This window comes from Petaurus breviceps, unplaced genomic scaffold, assembly GCF_028583685.1.
Source record: "Petaurus breviceps papuanus isolate PSGF00001 unplaced genomic scaffold, PetGlider_PUasm1.0 328, whole genome shotgun sequence".
NCBI lineage: Eukaryota > Metazoa > Chordata > Mammalia > Diprotodontia > Petauridae > Petaurus > Petaurus breviceps.
Genome location: NW_027186094.1, coordinates 215,712 through 238,278, shown reverse-complemented (window position 1 = coordinate 238,278; position 22,567 = coordinate 215,712). Strand labels below are relative to the sequence as shown.

At 39.5% G+C, this 22,567-nt stretch overlaps 1 protein-coding gene across 1 annotated transcript in view; it reads left to right on the top strand.

The window, feature by feature from the left end:
- Window positions 1-3,760: 3,760 nt before the first annotated feature.
- LOC138167909 (vomeronasal type-2 receptor 26-like) overlaps window positions 3,761-22,567 on the top strand; it is a 47,828-nt gene continuing 29,021 nt past the window's right edge. Inside the window, exons 1-2 of the mRNA XM_069096878.1 lie at window positions 3,761-4,913; window positions 7,779-8,070. Of these exons, the coding sequence (XP_068952979.1) occupies window positions 4,561-4,913; window positions 7,779-8,070 (645 nt within the window). The 5' untranslated portion in view covers window positions 3,761-4,560. The remainder of the gene's footprint in view (window positions 4,914-7,778; window positions 8,071-22,567) is intronic.

Here is a 22,567-nt window from a genome sequence, read left to right as displayed (position 1 = left end):
TGGTGCCACTGATGCTGATGCTGACCCAACTGATGCTGATTCAGTCAATGCCAAGGCTTTCTTCTGGTTTTCTGGGTCAGGTCTGTGCTGGTATGGCCTCATTGCACTTCACTCCACTCTCATGCTGGTGCAACAGACGTTTCTTGTCAAGCTTCCAAGTTGTTGTGGGCTGGAAATTTGTTTCCCTCAATCTTTTGGTGACTTTTGCTGCTCTAGAATTTGTTTACAATCATCTTTTAGGATCTCCCATGCATCCTGGGTCATCTCCACTAATCCTAATGAATGTCTGGTCACTGGACCCAGATGGCTGGGGAAGAGAAAGTGAGGTTGGTGACCTTGCACAGTCTTTCTTCACTCAAATAAAAGTCAACTGCAAGTCATGTCATCATCTCCCTGATGCCACGGTCCTTTTAGAGAACAAAGGACAAACACAACAAAGGCATTTGGAAGGCTTGGCTCCACTCTAGAGTAATTTGTAAAGGGATTTGGAGGGACTTGGGGAAGAGCTCAGTTGACTTTCTGCCTTTATTCTACCATCTTGGCTATGCTTCTGAATCAGGCCTAAAGCTTTCAAGGGGAAATTCCCAGAGCTGTGAGGAGACTCTGTTATGGATTTGGGTCACATCTATCACAGTGAGGTGTGAGCACATGCTCAGGGTAGATCGAAATGCCCCTGACTTGCTATATCCAAAGATGTTTTGAAATCTCAGGACTATCTTCCAACATGATGGTTACTCTTCACCATTTGCTAAAAATGATGATGCCTTTAACAAACCACTAGATGTCCTCTCTGGAGCATATGTGATTGATGAATAATGAAGAAGGACAAAAAGAAAACCATTGCCTGAAAATGAAAAAAGCCTTTAGGTGACTACTGGAGGGTCACTCTTACAGCAAGACGGTACTCTCCTGATTCAAGCCAACCATTTGTCCTGTGGACAGATGCTAGTTTGGAAGACTGGCGGGCAGTAGGCAGGGGTCTTATTCTGGCTGTGAGGGCCTGAGGTCTATTTTGTTTTGTTTTTTGAGAATGATGGGGTTGATTTGGAGCCTGCAGCCCACATGTAAAAGTCCATGGAAAGCAGTGGTAGGATAGGGTAGGATAGGGAGTCAGATGATCTAAAGTCAGAACCAGGGGATTGTCAAGACCCAGGATGAGGCACTTTGGTATGCAGCCCCTACCCACCCTCCCACACACCATTACAAGGATTCAGGGAGATGATAAGAGAGACTTGGAAGAGAGCTCTTGGGGCCCTCTGCACTATGACCTGGCCTTTCATCTGCCTCACACTGCTCACTGGCTGCTCAGGTCAGGGCTGCCCTCAGAACCCTCCCTGACCTTCTCTCCTCATCTGTGTCTTTCATTCTCTGGAGAGAATCTCCAAGAATCTTTTCTTTCTTCCCTTCTTATTCCAGGACATTAATGTGTGTCTGTATTTCTCTGTTCTTTCCAAGAGAACAATGGAGTGAAGCAGGGCTATGTGCTTATAACACAGCAATGTTGTCAGATGCCTTCAACAAGGAAGAAAACAGCATCAAGGTCAGCTACCAAAGTGATGGTAAATTATTTCACTTGAAAAGGCTACAAGCCAAGAGTAAAGTGGAGGGGGAGCTGATATATTACTTTTTGTTCACAAATGATTGTGCTCTTAATGCAGCATCTGAGGCTGAGATGCAACAGAGTATGAATCCATTCTCTGTCACTTATTCTACTTTTGGCCTGATTTTGGTTTTCTGCCACCAACCAGCACTGCACTGTCCATACATGAATGGTGGACATACATGGGACAGCAAATGGAAAGACTGTGAAAGTTGTGGAGAAGTTTACTGCCATACTTTCCAGTGGTGTCCACATAGCTGATGAGACTGATGCACACATTGCCAGAGCTAGCTCAGTTTTTGGGAGGCTCCAAAGAAAGTGTGGGAGAGAAGAGGTATTAGACTGACTACCAGACTGAAGGTCTACATAGCCATGGTGCTGACCTCATTATCGTAGGCCTGTGAAACATAAACAGTATAGCAGAACCATGGCAGGAAGCTGACATGCTTCCATCTGAACTTATTTAGGAGGATTTTGAAGATTACCTGGCAAGGTAAGGTACCAGACACTAGGGTCCTTTCTCAAGCTGAACCGCCAAACATTCAAAGCCTACTGCAGGGAGCCCAACTCCTATTGGCTTGCCACGTTGTTTGAATGTCAAAAGTTAAGTGACTTGTCTATGGCCATTCATTTATTGCTGTCCTTCATGTTTGAAGAAGACCACAATGACATCACAATGTCTGGGTCAATGTACAGTATGTCTGGTTATGGCTGATCAGAGCAATATGAGCTCAGAAGGCTCTGTGGTAGGTCAGGAACAAACAGTACATATGAACATTTAGAATGGAAATGTCTCTAAATGTGGACATCTAATCTCTCTTTTGAGCTCCTGCAATTTTGATTTGCTCATAGAGCACAACACTTGCTCTGATGTGGGCATGACATGCTGGGCAGTCTCCCATGTCATAAATCAATACCAAAATTCTTCAGAGAGACCTTGATGGTGTCCTTGTATCATTTCTTCTGATCTGAGGAATTGCTTGCCATCTGGGAATTCTTTGTGAAACAGTCTGTTGGGCAAATGTATGTGTTGCATTTGAACAATGTGGCCGGCCCATTGGAGGTACACTCAAATGTCCCTTACCGTATCTTGCCAGGTGATCTTCAGAATCTTCTTAGGACAATTCAAATGGATGTGGTTCAATTTTCTGGCAAGGCCCTGATGGACTATTCAGATCACACAGCTAGTGTCTGTGAAGTAGGATTTAAACTCTGATCTTCTTGATTCCAGGCCCAGCGTGGTGTCCACTGTGCCACCAAGCTGTTAAAGGTGTATATGTGTGTGTGTGTGTGTGTGTGTGTGTGACTGAATTTGGCCAAAGTCTAATGATGGTGCAGTGGCCTGAGTTTTTCTCTAGGGCCCCAACATCAGGTGAAGGCACACCTCCTTCTACTGACCCCCTTTACTGACATTTTCTTTTCTTTTCTTTTTAAAGAAATTGGGGTTAAGTAACTTGCTCAAGGTTACACAGCCAGTTATTTCTGGGTGGGTGCTAAGTGTCTGAGCCCAGATTCGATCCCATGTCATCCCAACACTGGGGCTGGTGCTCTTACTTGCTGAGCCACCTGGCCATCCCTTTAACTGACATTTTCAACCTCTACTCCCCTGGGCCTGGCCCACACAACTTTCAAGGTCCCTTTAATCATCACGCCCCTGTCTAAGACCCACTTTCCTCATACAGATTTCCCTTCTCTGGAAGTCAACAGTAGCCTTTCACAGCCTTTTGCTATAAGTTTTTAACAGTGGGTTCCCCTTACCTCCCCCCTACAAGACATGAATGATTCAAATGAATAGATTCAAAGAGCAATCATTTTTAAAGGTGAAATAGGCTTTTCTGTAGAGAAAACAGTAATGTAAAGGATAATGTCAGATTTGGAGTCAGGAAGGGCTGAGTTCGAATCCTTCCACAGATATGTACTCACTATGCCATCCTGCACAAGGCCCTCAACATCTAGTCTGTTTTCTCATCAGTAAGATGGTGATAATAATGGCACCTATTTCACAGGGTTGTTGTGAGAATAAAATCAGATAACATATGTAAAGTACTTTATAAAATGTAAAACACTATAAATGCTAGTGAATTGAGCTGCTTATTAACAAGATGGCCTTAGGTAAATTATTTTGCTTTAGATCCTTATCTATTAAAAGCACAGGTTGGATTAACTTTATTTTTAAGGTTCCTTCTGGTTCTAAATTCCATGATCGTAGGCTTTTTGAGAAAAATATGCATTCCTAGAGCACACCAGTATGGTAAAACATCAGGTTGTGGGAGTCAGTAAACTGGGAACTATAGATGGTGATTCTTTTCAGGAGCCAGTTGGACTCTCTGATGCCCCATTTTTCTTCCCTGAGTCTCTCCAATTCTATGGTCCCGACCCTGAGGAGAGCCTGGACTTGTGAGTTCATTTAAGCATTAGATGGACTCTGGCTCAGAAGCTGGTTTTATGGCCATGAATCCTGCAGACTCTCAGCCCAGCTGTTCTCTATGAAACATTTTTTTTTTTATCTTGTCTGTTCACATCAAACTCTGCCTGATGAAACATCTACTGGCTCCAGGATTCTGCAGCCCCCTGGGGAACACAAGGACACAAAACTCCTCAAGGAGGGCTCCTGTCCATTAGTTTCTGTTGGTAACAAAGACAGAGATTCCAAAACATGTTATTCCCCTTGTGTTTTTGCTATAGATGTGGAGACACAGCTGGAGCTGCCTGAGGCAGAAAGGGTCCCTAGAACTCCTCCTGGATCTGTACGTCTCTGTGGACACAGTTGTCACTGACTAACCAGAAGGTCACCAAGAGACAGAGTGGAACTGAAGGGACAGAGAAACCTTATAATCGCCTCCTTCTTCTTACTCTGATGTCCTTGTTTGGATGTGGGCATAGCTAATGTCCCTTTGTGTTTCCTCAGATTCGGAGGGAGGACTTGACCGGACCATCTTCCTTGAAACAAGACATTGCAGATGCAGGGATTTTCTCCGCAGACCAAACTGCAAATGTTTAACCTAATTCTGGCAGTTTTTTGGCTCCTCCCAGGCTTGGGGCTTTATCTAATGTTCAGGTATTTGTGGATTCTTGTTCAGAGAAAGATTTCTCTGTTACTTTCTGTCCTGCTTCTCTCACTGCTGCTGAAGCTTCCAGCCTCTGAGAACAGGACAGAGGAAGCGCCCTGCTTCTCCCAAATCAGCCCCAGCCTTATCACAAATGGGGATCTTGTGATTGGGACTTTTCTTCCCATGTATTCAGTTGAAGTGAGCAGTGTCACAGGAGCAGAACTCTTTGGGAGTAAACCTGACAAGGACTGTCGGAACTATAAGTAAGTACCTGCCTGCCTGCGCCTGAGGGGGCTGATGATCACCGAATTCTTTATGGACGAAGCAGGCAGGGAGGTTGGCCCTCGCCTGCTGATCTGAGGTCTTGTCTACCCTCTCTTCCCTGACTGTCATTGCTCATGGTCAGTTTCCATCCATCTGATTTTCTTTCAGAGCTAAAGAGTGCCAGGATTCCCTCTGTCTCCCAGGTTCTGTCTTTTGTCTTTAGCTGTCTCAGTGTCTGTTTGTATTTGCATCTGTGCCTGTCTGTCTGTCTCTTCTGTCACTGATCTTGAAGTAGTGAAGAAATCTGGAGCCTTGTCTTGGATTTTCTCAGAGTATAAACAACTCCAGTCAGCACAGGAGCCCAGTACAACCATGCAACCTCAAATATAAACAATAAGAATCTTTACTATAGAAATTGGATTTAGGGTCACACACATATTTATGCACACACACACATGCATGCACACAGACATGGGCATACATGCACACACGTGTTCCTTCCAGTCCTATCCCCACCCCATTTCACTGCAAGGCTACTGGTGGGCCACAGGCCTCACAAGGGATTTGAAGCAACAGTCTGGGAGATGAAGGATGCCGCATGGGGGATGGCAGCGCTGACCTCTTCTCTCTGTCCGTGCGTTTGCGCCTTTCTCCTGCTTTTGCATTCTCTCTGCATTTTCCCTTGTCTTTGTGCTTTTCTTTTCCTTCTCCGTAGTTTATCTCCATTTCTCTAAAATAAGGAAATGTTGTAATATTGGCTTATATTTCTTGAATCCTTGAAGACTTTCCCAATTCTTTTCTATTTCATTATTATTCACCACCTAGGTGATGATCATTGGCAAGAGACAATTGAACAAGCTCCCATCCTATGTGTACTCTTAGCCATAAGGTCATTGTGAACCAAAGTTCAGTTTTTGACTCCTGTAGCCATTCACAGACTTTTCCTTGAAAACACTTCTTATTCCTACTGACAGGAGAATTGGTAGTTTTCTCCCTGATTCTAAGTGCAGTGAGTGTGAATGAAGAAAGAATGGTCACTGGGTTACAGATTCTCAGAAAGTGGGCAGTAAAAAGAGGGAATGTCAGTTTGGATGTTAATGATCAAGTAAATGAGAAGCCCTTGATATTTTCTTGTTTGCCCGTCACTTCTAGTCATACAGGTCTGAATCACCTTAAAGAGGAAAGTTGCTGGAGAAATATTTCTGTATTGTAAATATTTTGGAACATGTTGACAATAACATGGGATCTATTTGACCATTGGTTTGGACTATTTGATTAAATTCTTGATTGTAATCTATCTTTTTTTTTTTTTACTTTTCTCAGTCCCTATCATAGAAGGGAAAAGGTGAGGAAAGAAGTTGAGAGGCCTGAATGATTGTTCCTGGTCTTGACCTGAAGACACTTAGACAACACTTGCTTGCTAATCACATTCTCTGGGTAGAAAATCAGACATCTTCTTATCTCTTAAACACATTTCTGTGCCCTTGTCTGCTGATTTCTCTCTCCTAAAGATCCTCATCTCCACCCATGAAAATCCCCATCCTTCCAGGGTTATAAAGTAAATATTTCATGAACTCTTTTGGAAAAGGGCTTTCTCCTGCTCATCATCCCTTACTCTCTATGTACCAGTCACAGATCAAATATTTGCCACTGCCTCGTATGACAGGTTTGTGTGTCTATCATACTTCCCTTGACTGTTTTCTAGATTTCCTGGAGACAGGGTACGTTTGATTAACTTATGGTTACATACTCTTGTTAGGTATTTTCCTAACACAGAATCAGGAATATTCAAAATACCAAGCAGGGCAGACAGCAATATTCCTTACCTCCCGTTTATATTGCTGGGGGAAAGCCAGACAGATTAGATGTCTAGACATAGCCCTAGTAACAGGGACAAGGAGGGAAACAGTGACACTGAGGCACCAGCTTCCCAATTCATCCCTTGTTCTTGATTTTTTCCCAAGTCAGAATACTTGGGAAAGAGGTGCAGATACTGAATTGGTAGTCACAGATGCTTCTCAGAAGAGAAATCTATGAGGACTGGCATTCCTAGAAGACACATCAGCTTTGGATAGAACCCAAAGGAATCAGAATAGAGAAAGTATAGGAAGGAAGATTTTATGGGATCAGGGAGATGTTCACAAAGGTGTCAGATGAGCATGGAGGGTGGACATTCTTCATCCTTCTGGTGTCCTGGATAGTGTTAGGTGGTTGAGTAGTGTGAATAAAGGTAGACATATATAGGATTATTATCAAAGACCACCTGTTTCTGTCTTTGGACCCAGGAACTATAGGAGCTCATATTTGGGTTGTGGACCAAGATTCATTAGTGGTGCTAACTAAAGCTTGATGAGGACAAGGGGAAATTGTGACTGGATTTATATTCAAATGCAGACTCCAGCAGAGGACATGGCTGTTGGCAGTCACTTCTTTTCTTTCTCTTACAGTATGACTCAAGATTTTTTTTAATTTCCTAGGACTTCTTTATTTATTTCTTAGGGGAAGCTACTATATTCCTTACAGGTAATATTATAGTAGGGATTCCTTTTGAGAATGACTTGGAAGAGATGATTTTCAAAACCTTAAGCTCTCTGATTCTAAAATGGTAAACATTCATTACATATTTATTTATTTGAATGAATGAAGGAGTTAGTGACACTGTAAGGCAGAACACTACCAGAACTTCAAAGCAAATAGTCCTCATCATTCCAACCAAAAGAGGAGAAGTAAAGGAACTAGGAAGGCTATTATAAATACACTAAAAATTAGTTAGAATCCTTAGACTTGACCTTCATGTGATTGGAATATCCTCCTTCCTTAAATCAATTCTTTTTACAGGCTTTTTTTTTACTCCCTCCCTTTAGGTGGTTATACAAAAATTACCAACAAGCCCTGGCCCTAAAGTTTGCTATAGAGGAGATCAACAAGAACCCTAATTTGTTGCCCAACCTCACCCTGGGCTTCCACCTCTACAGCACCTACCACAGTGATGAGAAGACCTTGAAGAGCTCCCTGCACTGGCTGTCTGGCCAGGGCCAGCTCATCCCTAACTACAGCTGCTGGGAGCAGGACAAGTCTGTAGCTATCATTGGAGGAGCCACATCAGCTCTCTCTGTCCAGATGGGTACCCTGCTTGAACTCTACAAGTATCCACAGGTGAGTAAAATTAATCCTTAAACATTCTGAGGCTTCATCAAACCCCTGAGAGGAAGCATAGTGCAATGGATAGAGAATGGAGTCAGATGGCCCAAATTTAAAAAGCTACCTCTTTCATCTGGTGCCTTGTGTGAGTGACTATGGCCAAGTCTCTTAAATTCATGGCAATCTAAGCAACTCTCAGAGGCTTATACATTTCAGAGAAGGTGCTAACTTGAATTGGTAGAAGTTGTGTCTTTCCTAGGAATTCCTACACCAATGACATCAACAGTACACAGTACAAACCTTCAAACCTATAAATGGGAGAGAATGAGTCTACCTTCTCGCACCACACCTCCCACCCCTTTATTGTATTTTGTAGCTATTAAGTGATTTCCATCATGTCTAAATCTTTGTGACCTCATTTGGAGTTTTCTTTAAAAAGTTTCTGGAGTGATTGGCCATTTTCTTATCCAGATCATTTTTAGATGAGGAAATTAAGGTAAACAAAGTTAAGTGCCTTTCCCAGGAAAACACAGTTTACAATTGTCTGAGTTCAAATTTGAATTCAGATCTTCCTGACTCCATGGCCAGTGCTCCACCCCTATGCATCACATAGCTACCCACTTCATTGTATAGTAAGGACTAAATCAGTGTCGCCTAACTTCTATCATATGAATGAATCCTAGAGATTCTGCAGGGCTACTTCCCCGTTATCCAGAGAAAATCTCCAGGGGGATGAAAGAGCTTTGACAAAGTCTAACATGTAATTGATTCAAGAGGTGGGACTAAAACCCATGTTTTCAGTACTAGTTCATTGTCTGAGCAGAATATCACATTATCTGTGTTTCACCCTCAACTATATGTTGTCTGTGCATATAGCTATCATTTGTCTTTTCTGAATTATACTTCTTTGAATAAAAGAAATACTGAGTATTCGTGTGGAATGTTCAGATTTGGCAGAGCAATGATGAAAGTATCTTTTAATTGCTGGAAAGTGGAAAGGAAGAGCACTTGAATAAAATTACCCACTCACTAAATAAGAGAGCTTACTAATACATATTTTCTCTCTCTGTAACACTTTTTTTTAAAGCAATCGGGGTTAAGTAACTTGCTCAAGGTTACACGGCCAGTTATTTCTGGGTGTGGTGCTAAGTATCAGAGCCCGGATTTGATCCCAGGTCATCCCGACTCTGGGGCCGGTGCTCCCACTCACTGAGCCACCTGGCCGCCCCTCTCCCTAACAGTTTGATCATGACTTTCAGGTAATCTAATAATTCCTAAATTACCTCTCCTCAATCTATTATCCAGGGCACTTTCATTCATTTTTTTAAATTTTTATATTGTTATTTGATATCTTATGGAGTAGTCATTAACTTACAATTGACCAAATCTCCTTTTTTAAGGTATTGTTTCTTTTGACATTTTTGTACCTCTTTTATCAAGCTGTTAATTCTCTTTTCATAATTTTGTTCCACAATTCTCATTTCTTTGCTCAGTTTTTCCTCCACCTCTCATCTATTTCTTGAACTCTTCCAGGAATTCTTGTTAGGATTGTGTCCAATTTGCACTTTCTTGAGTCTTTGTGTTGTTTTTTTCCTCCACATTGCTGTCTTATTTGGAATTTATGTCATCCATCTTTCTCGCCATTGTAATCCCTTTTTATAATTGAGATCTTTCTTTTTTTTTGTATTTGCTCACTTTTAGTCTATTTTTTTAACTTTGAACTTTATGTTGAACTTGGACTCTATTCACCTTTGGTGGGGAGACAATGTCCTAAGCTTCTTGCTTTTTATTCTGCTGTTTTCAGAGCTAATTTTGTGGGGCTGCTAGTTTGTGGTGCTTCCATGGTGATATAATCTGGGTAGAGATATGGTCACCACTCTCTCTATCTGTGCTCTAATTGTTACTAAGGAAGGGTCGCTGCTGCTCTGTAGCTGCAAGTGTTAGAACTTCTCTTTGCCTAGGAACTGAAACCAGGGCCCTTAATTTATTGTGACTGATCACCAGCACTCCTCTCCACCCTGGAACTATGACCCAGGCCTGCTTATGGATAATAGGTTACCAATAAGCAGTAACTGTGCCAAGATCCAAGAAAGAACACCTTATAATCTCTTTCTCATCAGTTGACTGACTCCCCTACCATCTCTGGGTACCCAGAACTGTTGCTGTTTCTGGGCCTGCTGCTGATGCCTCTATATGTATGGGTTCTCAAAGGGCATTCACACCAGTGTAAAAGAGGTCTCCTTCAGACCTCCAATGTCTTGTTATGATAGAAAAATAATCTCACTTTGATCTTTTTTCTGTTTTTGTCAAAGTTGTCTTTACAGTTGTGGGTTGAGAAGTCTGGAAACCACCACAGCTGCCAGTGATCCAGTCCCCTGTGACCTGTTCTGGGTTTGCTGGGGCCAGTCTGTGCTGGCACAGCCTGTAGTGGACTGTGTTCCTCTCTCAGCCTGGTGCAAAAGACCTTTCCTGTTGTCCTTCCAAGTTGTCTTGGACTGTAAATTTGTTTTGCTCTGGTTTTTTTTTTTTGTAGGTGATGCTACTCTAGAATTTCTTTAGAGTCATTTTAAAAGAATGTTTGGTGGAGAGCTCAAGGAAGTCCCTGCCTTTACTGCACCATCTTGACTCTGCCCCACTCCAATATTTCTTAAATTATTTCTCCTGGATCTATTTTGCAGACCACTTGTTTGTCCAAGGTGATACTTCACATTTCCTTTGATTTTTTCATTCTTTGGGTTTTGTTTCATCATTTTTTTTATTTCTCATGAAGGCATTAACTTTCACTTCCTCAATTCTGATTTTTAAGGAAATATTTTTTCAGTAATCTTTTTTTACCTCCTTTTTCATTTGACCAATTCTATTTTTAAGGAGTTCTTTTTTTCCAGTGGATTTTTATACTTTTTTTAAGTAATTGGGGTTAAGTAACTCACTCAAGGTTACACAGCCAGGTGTTTCTGGGTGGGTGCTAAGTGTCTGAGCCCGGATTTGATCCCCAGGTCATCCTGACACTGGGGCCGGTGCTCTTACTTGCTGTGCTACCTGGCCGCCCCAGACATTATACTTCTTTTTGTCTTTTGGAGGGCAATTGGGGTTAAGTAACTTGCCCAAGGTTACATGGCTAGTTTTGTGTGTGTGTGTGTGTGTGTGTGTGTGTGTGTGTGTAGGTATTAAGTGTTTGAGGCTGGAACTGAACTCGGGTCCTCCTGACTACGGGGCTGGCGCTTTTACTCACTGTGCCACCTAGACACCCTATACTTTTTTTTTTTCAATTGACTAATTCTGCTTTTTAAGGAGTTCTACTCTTCAGTGAATTTTTGCATATATATTTTTTCCATTTGAGCAATTCTGCTTTCTAAGGAATTCTTCTGTTCACTTGACTTTTATGCTTCTTTTGCTCTTTGGTCTTTTCTATTTTTAAAGATATTGTTTTCAGAGGCAGAGCTAAGATGATAGAGTAGAGGCAGCAATCCCACCCAAGCTTCATCCAAAAACCTCCAAATATCTTTTAAAATGGCTCTAAACCTGGGGTGGCCAGGTGGCGCAGTGAGTAAGAGCACCGGCCCCAGTGTCAGGAGACCCGAGATCGGTTCCAGCCTCAGATACTTGGCAACCACACAAAATAATAACTGGCCATGTAACCTTGAGCATGTTACTTAACCCCAATTGCTTTAAAAAATAAAATGGCTCTAAAAAAATTCTAGAACAGCATAACCTACAAAAAAAAAAAGAGTGAAACAAGTTTCCAGCTGAAGACAATTTGGAAAGTCAAAAGAAAAAGTTTATTTGCACCAGAGTGAGAGAGGAGCACAGTCCAATGCAACTTGTACAGTCTGCTAAGTCCCAGCAAAGCAGGAGGGTGACTGAATTGCACTGGAAGTTTCCAGACCTTTCAGCCCACAGTTTCCAAAGACACATAGGAAGGTCATCAGGAAAAATCTGTAGCACCTGGGTGAGAGAGTATCACAGTCTAACCCAGGCCATGACAGGACAGCCACAGCCACAGCAAACCAGTAATAGGACTCGCGAATGACTAAATCAACAATGGCAGTGGATACTTCCAGAGCTCTCAGTCCACAGATAGTAAGGGGACTGAACAACTGGTTAGAAGGAGATGACAGGGGTCTTTTTGCTATCACTGAGGCATGACTTTACCCATATCTGGATCCCAGTCCTAAGTGGTAGTCTGAGGGTGAGAAGGAGCGCTAGCACACCTGAGTTGTGGCCACAGTGGAGCAGAAACCCACCTCACAGTTCCAGGGCAGAAAAAGAGTGCTTGTGGTCTACCACAGACCAAAGCACAGGCCAGGAGAGTAGTAAACACCTCTCCTTAGACCACACTACCTTGGAAGAACTGAAAACTTATAGATCCCTAGGAGTATCTCTGAAAATAACTACACAAAAACCCTGAATCTTGGGACAGTGCAGCCTCCACCCTGGAAGCAGAGTCCTACTTTAGCAAAGACGTAAAAGTCAACTAATGTACTGGGAAAATGAACAAGCAGCAGAGGAGAACTCTGAGTATTGAAATTCTACAGTGACAAGGAAAATCAAAACACACATCAGAAGAAGGCAACAAAGTCAAGGCTCCTAAATCCAAAGCCTCCAACAAAAGTAGGAATTGGTCTCAAGCCAAGGAGGAGCTCTAAAAGGATTTTGAAAAACAAGTAAGAGAGGTAGAGGAAACATATATGAAATAGATTGCTTTTTTCAGTGGGGTGGGGAGAGAAGGGAGAGAATTTGAAACTCAAAGTCTTAAAAACAAATGTTAAAAATTGTATATGATGTTCTCTTGGTTCTTCTCACTACACTTTGCATCAGTCCACATAAGTCTTTCTTGGTTTTTCTGAAATCCACCTGCCCATCATTTCTTGTAGCACAATAGTCTTCCATTACAATCACATACAACAACTTCTCCAGCCATTCCTCAGTTGATGGGCAACCTCTCAATTTCTAAGTCTTTGACACTACAAAAAAGCTACTATAAATATATTTGTAAATGTAATCCTGTTTCCTTTTTTATGACATTTTTAAAGATATAGGCATAGTAGTGATATTGCTGGCTCAAAGGGTAAGCACAATTTAATTGTCCTTTGGGTATAGGTCCAAACTGCTCTCCAGAATGGCTGGATCAGTCCCCAGCTCCACCGATAGTGCATTACTGTCCCAATTTTCTCACATTTTCTCCAACACTTGTCATTTTAGCTAATCTGAGAGATGTGACATAATACATTAGAGTTCTTTTAATTTGTATTTATCTAAACAACAGTGATTTAGGGCATATTTTATTTGACTACAGATGGCTTTGATTTCTTCTTCTGAAAACTACCTGTTCATATCCTTTGACCATTTGCCATTTGAGGAAAGAAATCTATTCTTATAAATTTAACTCAGTTCTTTATATATTTGGGAAATTAGGCCTTTATGAGAAATATTTGCTATTAAACTTGTTTCCTAGTTTTCTGCTTTCCTTCTAGTCTTGGTTGCATTGGTTCTATTTATGCAAACACTTTTTTTAAATTTAATACAATCAAAATTATCAATTCTATATCTTGCAATGATCTTTTTTGGTAAAAAAAAATTCTTACCTTCTCTACATATCTCATAAAAACTCTATTCTTTGTTCTCCTAATTTTCTCATGGTATCAATATTTTTATGTCTTCATCTTCTACCCATTTTGACTTTACCTTGGTATACAGTGTAAGATATTGGTCTATACCTAATTCCTGCCATGTTCCTTTTCAAGTTTTCTCAGCACTTTTGGTCATGTAGAGAGTTCTTTTATTATTTTATTTTAATTTAGTATTTTATTTTCCCCCAATTACATGCAAAGACAATTTTAACATTCTTTTTTAAAACTTTGAGCTCTAAATTCTCTAACTTCCTCCCTGTCCTGCCATTGTAAAGGCAAGAAATTCAATATAGGTCATACATGTGTAATTATGCAAATCATTTCCATAATGTTCATGCTGTGAAAGAAAAAAAGACCAAAAATAAGACAACCTCAAGAAAAATAAAGTAAAAAAAAAATTAAGCTTCAATCTATATTGAGACACTATCAGGAATTCCTCTTGGAATGGATAGCATTATGTTATTCCCTCTTCGAACCAATTCTGATGAGAGTAAGGTTCACTCACTCCCCCTTGCCTCCCTCCTTTACCTCTCCACTGCAAAAGTTATTTCTTGCCTCTTTTAAGTGAGATAATTTACCCCATTGTACCACTCCCTTTCACTATCATCCAGTACGGTCCTTTCATTCATCTTTCACCCTTTAATTTTGTAGATATTATCCCTTCAAATTCAACTTATACCTGTGCTTCCTGTCTGTAAACACTTTTTCTAAATGTCCTAATAATAAAAATGTTCTTATGAGTTAAAAGTATCATCTTCCCATGTGGGAATGTAAACAGTTTAACATTATTAAGTTCCTTATTATTTCCCTTTCCTGTTTACACTTTTATGCTTCTTTTGATTCTTGTATTTGAAAGTCAAGTTTCCTATTCAGCTCTGGTCTTTTCATCAGGAATACTTGAAAGTCCTCCATATCATTGAATGTCAAGTTTTCTCAGTTTTCCCAGGTAGGTGATTCTTTGTTGTAGTCCTAGTTCCTTTGCCCTCTGGAATGTCATGTTCCAAACCCTCAGGTTCTTTAATGTATAAGCTATTAAAACTTGTGTTATCTTAATTGTGGCTCCATGTACTTGAATGGTTTCTTTCTGAATGTTTTTACCATTTTCTCCTTGACCTGGGAGTTCTGAAATTTCTGGAAATATCATTTTGTGATCTCTTTCAGGAGGTGATTGGTGGATTCTTTAAATTTCTATTTTAGAGGATATATGGTGCAGTGAACATAGCACTAGCTTTGGAGTCAGGAGGACCTGAGTTCAAATCTGTCCTCAGACACTTAACACTTACTAGCCATGTGACCTTGGGCAAGTCACTTAACCCCAATTTCCCTGCCCCCCTCTAAAGAGCAAAAATATTTTCTATTTTACCCTCTACTTCTAAAATATCTGGACAACTTTCCTTGATAATTTCTTGAAAGATAATGTCTAGTATCTTTCATTGATCATGGTTATTAAGTAATCCAATACTTTTCTTTAATTTTAAATTTTCTCCTAGGTCTATTTTCCAAGTCAGTTGTTTATTTATTAGTAACAACTAATAATAATAATAATAATAATTAAGGATTCCAATAATTCTTGTTACTTCTCCTTGACCAGTTGTACATGTCAGTTGTTTAATATCAGATAACTGATTATATTCTTTCTTTATTTTTTTATTGTTTTCTATTTTTTTGTTTTCTTTGAGTTGCTGACTTTCTTGTTTGCTCTAGTACATTTTTCATGTAGTCTATAACTTGGATAGAAAATAGCATTTTTTGTTCTAAGATCTTTATTTTTCTTCCAATTTCTGTCTTCCTATGTTTTACTTTCTTTTATTTAAAAATAGTCTTTGTTTCTTCTTGTCTGTGAGGAAAATATTTTTCTTTGTTGTTGTTGTTTTTAAGTAACTTTTTGCACTTGTTAGAGAGATTCTCTTTTAGCTCAAGGTCTGTCTACATCACCAATAATTTTAATACCACCTTGTGTTTACTTTGCTTACTTCTCTCTCCAGCTTTAGTTTCTTAATTGAACATTATATAAAAGCCAGTATGTTCTCTATACTATGCATTTAGATAGGGTGGTCAGCCCTGCTTGATCTTAACTAACTCCTCTTGATTCTTCTGCCTTTGACTTCTTAGGATTAGACAACTTTATGTTATTCATAGCTTTCCTCTAGTTCTTCTTATTCTTTCCTTTATAGTCACATTATTTTTATGTGTTTATCAGCTTACGTGAAATATATCTCCAATAGAAATTTTGAAAAGTCAACTTTTTAAAATTTTAGTTTTTGTGTACCCTAGTACGCAGACTAAATAGAAACTTAGTAAGTTTTTTGTTTTATTCCTAGAAACTTTATGGACCAGAGAGTCCAACTTCACAGTAAATAAAGCAATCTGGCAATTAACAATCATTAATTAAATGCCCACTATGTTCTTGGATCTGCATTAAGATTTGGGGAAACAGATACAAGGGGAATTAACCCTGCTAATAAGGTGTTTACAATTCAGCTGAGGGAGACAATATGAACATATATAGGAATTCATAAAATAGATCCAAAATAGATTTAAGGGGAAAATAGGGAGAAAGGTGCAGTAGCTCAGGAATTTCTGTAAATACTACCAGGAGAAGGTTGAATTTGAGTTAATCATAAGAGAAATTTAAAAATGGAGGTGAACAGACAGACCATCCCTACTAGGGAGATAGCTAGTGCAAAAGCCGAGACATTGCAGATGGAATGTCATGTATGAGGAAGATAGTCAGTTTGATTGGATTATGATGTGCATAAAGGGAAATGATCTGTAAAAATGCTAGAAAATGAGCAAACCACAGGAAAAACAATTTCTTGTAGAAAGTTATTAAAATGACAAGGAAGATTAAAATACACACAGAAGAAGATGGCAAAGTCAAAGCTGCTACATTTAAAGACTCCAAGAAAAAAATATGAATTGGTCTCAGATCATGAAAGAGCTAAAATAGGATTTTGAAGATCAAGAAAGAGAGGTAGATGAAAAATTGGGAAGAGGAATGGGAGTGATGGCAGAATATCATAAGAAAATAATCAACAACTTGGTAAAGGAGACACACACACACACAAAACAAATACTGAAGAAAATGACATCTTAAAAAACAGATGAGGCCAAATGGCAAAAGAGGCCCAAAAAGGCAATGAGGAAAAAATGTCTTAAAAAGCAGAATTGCCCCAATGGAAAAGGAGGTCCAAAAGCTTACTGAAGAAAATAATTCTTCAAAAATTAGAGAGAAGGAAATGGAAGCTGATGACTTTATGAGAAATTAAAAAGCAATAAAGCAAAACCAAAACAATTTTAAAAAATAGAAAACAAGGTGAAATATCTCAACTAATCTAAAAATGGATCCTGGAGAGAGAATTTTAAAAATATTGTACTACCTGAGAGCCATGATCAAAAAAGTGCCTAGATATCATCTACCAAGAAATTATCAAGGAAAACTCCCCTAATACTCTAGAAAAAAGATAAAAATAGAAATGGAAAGAATCCACCAATCACATCCCTGTATGAGATGCTAAAATGAAAACTGCCAGCAATATTGTAGCCAAATTCCAGAATTCCCAGGTTAAGGAGAAAATATTGCGAACAACCAGAAAGAGAACAATTCAAGTACTGTGGAGCCACAGTCAGGATAATATAATATTTAGCAGCTTCCACATTAAAGAATCTGAGGGCTTGAAATATGTTATACAGGGCAAAGACACTAGGATTACAACTGAGAATCACGTACCCAGCAGAACTGAGTATGATCCTTCAGGGGGAAATGGACATGAATGTGAGATGGATGACTTTCAAGCATTCTGGATAAAAAGTCCAGAGCTGAACAGAAAAGTTGGCTTCCAAACACAAGACTCAAGGGAAGCATAAAATGGTACAGGAAATGGAAATTGCAAGGGACTTAATAAGGTTAAACTGTCTGAATTTCCATATGGGAAAATTTTGTTCATAACTCATAGGATCTTTCTCATTATTAGGGTAGTTAGAAGCAGTATATATAGACAGAGGCACAGGTATAAATTGAATATGAAGAGATGGCATCCAAAAAATAAAATAAAGGGGTGAGAGAGGAATATACTGGGTAAAAGAGAAAGGGAGAGGTAGAAGGGGGTAAATTATCTCATAAAAGAGGCAAGAGAAAGATTTTGCAGTGGAGGGGAAGAGGGAAGAGGTTAAGGGAAGTGAGTGAACATTATTTTCATCAGAATTGTCTCAAAGAAAGAATAACATACACCTTGCAGGCCCTATAGGAAAGTAGGAGGGGAAGTGGATAAGAGAAGGGTGTGTGATAGAAGGGAGGGCAGATTGGCCAGGGGTGGTCAGAAGCAAAACACCTTTGAGGAGGGACAGGGTGAAAGGAGAGAGAGAGAATAGAATAAAGGGGGTGGGGGAATAGGATGGAAGGAAATACAGTTAGCAATAGTAAATGTGAAAAAATTGAAGCAAATATCTCTGATAAAGGCCTCATTTCTCAAGCATATAAAGAACTGAGTCAAGGTTATAAAAATAAGAGCTATTCCCCAGTTGATAAATAATGAAAAGATATAATCAATCTTCAGATGAAGTAATCAAAGCTAATCTATAGCCATATGAAAAAATACTATAACTCACTTTTGATTGTAGAAATGCAAATTACAACAATTATGAGCTACTATCTCATACCTAGTAGATTGTCTAATAGGATAGAAAAGGTAAATGATAAATATTGGAGGGGTGGTGGGAAAAAAAAAATGAGACATTTAATGCATTGTTAGTGGAGTTGTGAACTGATTCAACCATTCTGCAGAGCAATTTGAAACTATGCCCAAAGGGCTAAAAAAATCATGCTTACCCTTTCACCAAGCAATATCACTGTATCCCAAAAGAGATTAAAAAAAGAAAAGGATCTATATGTACAAAAATATTTATAACAGCTCTTTTCTGGGCTGTAAAGATTTAGAAACTGTGGGGATGCCCATCAATTGGAACATGACTGAGCAAAAAAAATTTTGGCATGTGATTATGATAGAATACTATTGTACTATAAGAAATAATGATCAAGATGCTCAGAAAAACCTGAAAAGACTTGCATGGACTGATGCAAAGTGAAATGTACTATGTACAAAGTAACAGCAATGTTGTAAGATGATAAGCTGTGGATGACTTAGCTATTCCTGCAATACCATGATTCAAGAACTTTCTGAAGGCTTTATGATGAAAAATGGTATCAATCCTCAGAGAAAGAACTGATGGTGTCTGAATATATATATAAGCACATTTTTTAAACTTTATTTTTCGTGAGTTTTTTGTCTGTTTTATTTCACAACATGAATATTATGGATATGCCTTGCATAATATGTATAACCAAATAGCTTGCTTTCTCAATGAAGGGGGATTATAAGGGAGAAAGGGGAAGAATTTGGAACTCAAAATTTCAAAAGAAATGTTAAAAATTGTTCTTACATATAACTAAGGGGAAAAATAAAATACTAAGTACAAAAATGAAAAAAAATTCAGATAGGAGTTGGAGACATTTTCTAGCAATCATGCAGACCTGGTTCAGCCCTGATGACCTAGCCTCCTTCTTTACTCTTTAGAGTTCTGACTACACCTTCACTCATTTTTCTTTGGGCTCACTCATTGAAATGAGGGGGTCAGAAATTGGAATACTATTTACTTTCCATTCACAATTCCAGTTTTTCCCCTTTCCTCCATCCTTCAGTAATCTCTCCACCTTTGAGATTCATGCAACTTACCTCTACCATTTAATAAAAATCCTGGCATCTGTTGATGTCAGATATCCAGATTATTCCTCTTCCTTCCTTAATGATTTCAGTACCTGGCTCACAAATATTTTATGCTATCTAAATCATGGCATCATAAAAGGACACTTCAGTATACATATTGACTTTTTCTCAAACATCCTAATCATCCAGTTCCTCAAACTATTCACTTTGCATGAACAACAGCACCATTTCAGTCACACACAAAGATGATTATAATCCAGACCTTGCCATCACCCACAAATATACTACCTCCTTCTTCAAGAATTCTTAAATCCACTAATCTGACCATAATGTATTATTTCTCCCTTTCCCTCTGCCTTTTTTTTTTTACCAAGCCCTTCTCTTCATTCACTTTGTGACCTCCAACCCCTTGACCTCTCAATTCTCTCTGAGGTCAATGTACTAACAAGTCTATTATCTGTTACATATTTTAACTCTTTAGTGAACCAGTTCAATTCTACACTGTCCTATTCTTTTTAGTCTTTAGCATCTTTATTATATCATTGATATTCTCTGCCAAATGTCACCCTCATATCACTCCCACAATTAACTAACTTTGCCCCTACATAGGTATTATTGAATAAAGGCAGAGAGTATCAAACAACTGTTCTTACTACTTACACTAAAATTTTATGTTAAACAATTTCATCTGTACCCTAACTGTTGCTATGCAATCCTTCTACACATCTTTTATCAACTCATTATCCCACTCTTGAAAGTAGCTCTTCCAAACCTTTTCATCCCTTCTTAAACTTCCTATGGTTCTTCTAAATTCCCAATCATTATTTTTAAACCAATCTTGAGGTTTGCTAGTGTTCTGACTCAGATGAGTAAATGCAATGCTGCACACCAAAATCTCTGAAAGCTGCCCATACCTTTTCTGATCCACTGTTGCAAACCATGTGTTGGTCAACTTTACCTCTCAGCTAGTAAGAAATTGCTCCTGATCAGACAACTGCCCTAATCTGTTGATAGTAAGTCTTCTGGTGGTCATCTTGCCTTGGAGCTACTGCTTTTGCTGAACATGAATGTTTAGCTTAAAGAGAATAAGTCTATGAACAGTTCAGTCCTCTGTGCCACACATCACCTTTATCACTCTCACACCCTGTCTCTTCTCCTTAAAATGACATAATGTGTAAAATGTTAATGTTTGTTGTGAGTGTTTTATTGATGTTTTATTACTTTTGGACAGATTGAAGACAAAGTTGGTGATAAGAAAGTCATGAGATGCACTACTATTTAGAAGTAAGGAACCACCGCTATGGCTATTTCTGACTCCATTCTACACAAGAACTCCCTATCATACCATAGTAGTCCATGCCTACTCTAGCTTTAAGTCACCCAGAGTGTGGTGTAGCCAAGATGTGGAGAGAAGCCAGGAAGTTACCTGAATGCTCCCAAGTTTCCCTCAGAAACAATGTTAAACCAAGCCCCTGACAGATTCTGGAATGACAGAACCCATAAAATGTTGGAGTGGAACAATGTTCCAGATTAACTTAGAAGGACTTCAGGAAAGTCCTTAATCACTATTAACTAGAAAAATGCACCTTAAAACAACTCTGAGGTACCACATCACACCTATTAGGTTGGCTGATATGACAGAAAAGGACAATAACAGATGTTGGAGTAGATGTGGGAAAATTAGAACACTAATGCATCATGGGTAGAGTTGTGAAATGATCCAACCATTTTGGAGAGCAATATGTAATTATACCCAATGGGCTATGAAAGTATGGATACCCTTGGATGCAGCAGTACCACTAGCAGGTCTGTATCCCAGAGAGATCATGAAAGAAGGAAAAAGGACTCATGTACAAAAATAGTATAATAGCTCTTTTTATGGTGGCAAAGAATTGGAAATTGAGGGGATGCCCACCAATTGGGGAGTGGTTCAACAAGTTGTAGTACATGATTTTATTGTTTTATATGGAATAATGAGCAGGCAGATGTAAGGGTTATGGGATTTAAAGATCTCCCATGCCCCATGGACGTGCTGACATAGCAGAGCAAGAGAAAAAAAAAGCCGAGCTAACGGTCCTGCGGTTGGCAGTTGGTGGCAGTTGCCTTTTTTTTTTTTTTGAGTTAGGACTCCGGCTGAGCTGCTGGGAGCATTCTTCCAGGACGCTGGGTGGTTGCTGTGAGTGGGGAGAGGAGGACCTTTGCCTGAGGTAGCCTGTTCTGTTTTAAAGGCTTGAAAATGTGGGTGCTTTCTACTTTATCTACCTGTGCCAATGTCATAACTACTCTGATGGCTTTCACTTTCTGGTTTTGGGACTCAGTCTTTTGGTATCTTAATAAATTTTCTAGTTTATTTCCTCATATGGCAAACCTGACGTATTTTGTGATGGATAATTATATCAGCATATTTATAATCTCTATAGGCATTGTGACTATGGCATTGCTGATACATTTGGCGACGAGGATGGGATCACAAAATGTCAGGCCTCTATTTGGAAGCAGTGGGGCTTTAGAGGGAGAAATGGCTATTCCAGGATGGGATGATTTGCCTTATTCCTCTCTAGCCAGAGAATGGGCTAAAAGCACAGGGCCCTGTGAAAACTGGGAACCAAGGCTAAAAGAGGGAGAACCTGGAGATTTGTAAAGATGTTTGAAAGCAATACCCATAGAACCAGGCAAAGAACTGGCAGGAGTGTGCAGGAGAGGCTGGGTGCTGCTAACAAGTTATCGCCTTATGTGTAAAAGTAGGGATAAGCTGCTGAAGGAAAGAGCTAGGATGGCTAGGGAGTCAGCTGGTTTGCCTGAGGATTCTTCTGTGTCACAGTACTCAGAAGAGCAAACTGGAGGGACCCATGTGGTCCAGGAGCAAGCTACTGTTCATGTAGCTAAAAGGAAGCAAAAAACTAGCAGAAGGAATGTGCATGCAGCTTTTGTACAGGCTGGGCAGAGTTGCCCTGACAGCTTCCAGGAGAATGTGTGTGAGGAGAATGGAACAAGGTTAGATGAGGAGTCTCCTAATGTACAAGCTCTCCCCATACGAAGAAGAAGGCAGGAGAACCACCGAGGCAAAACAGAGTCCAGGGAGATAATTGAGGATTTCACTCAACAGGAGATCACTGATATATTGAGTAGATTTACTCAAAGAATGGGGGAGTCTTTAGT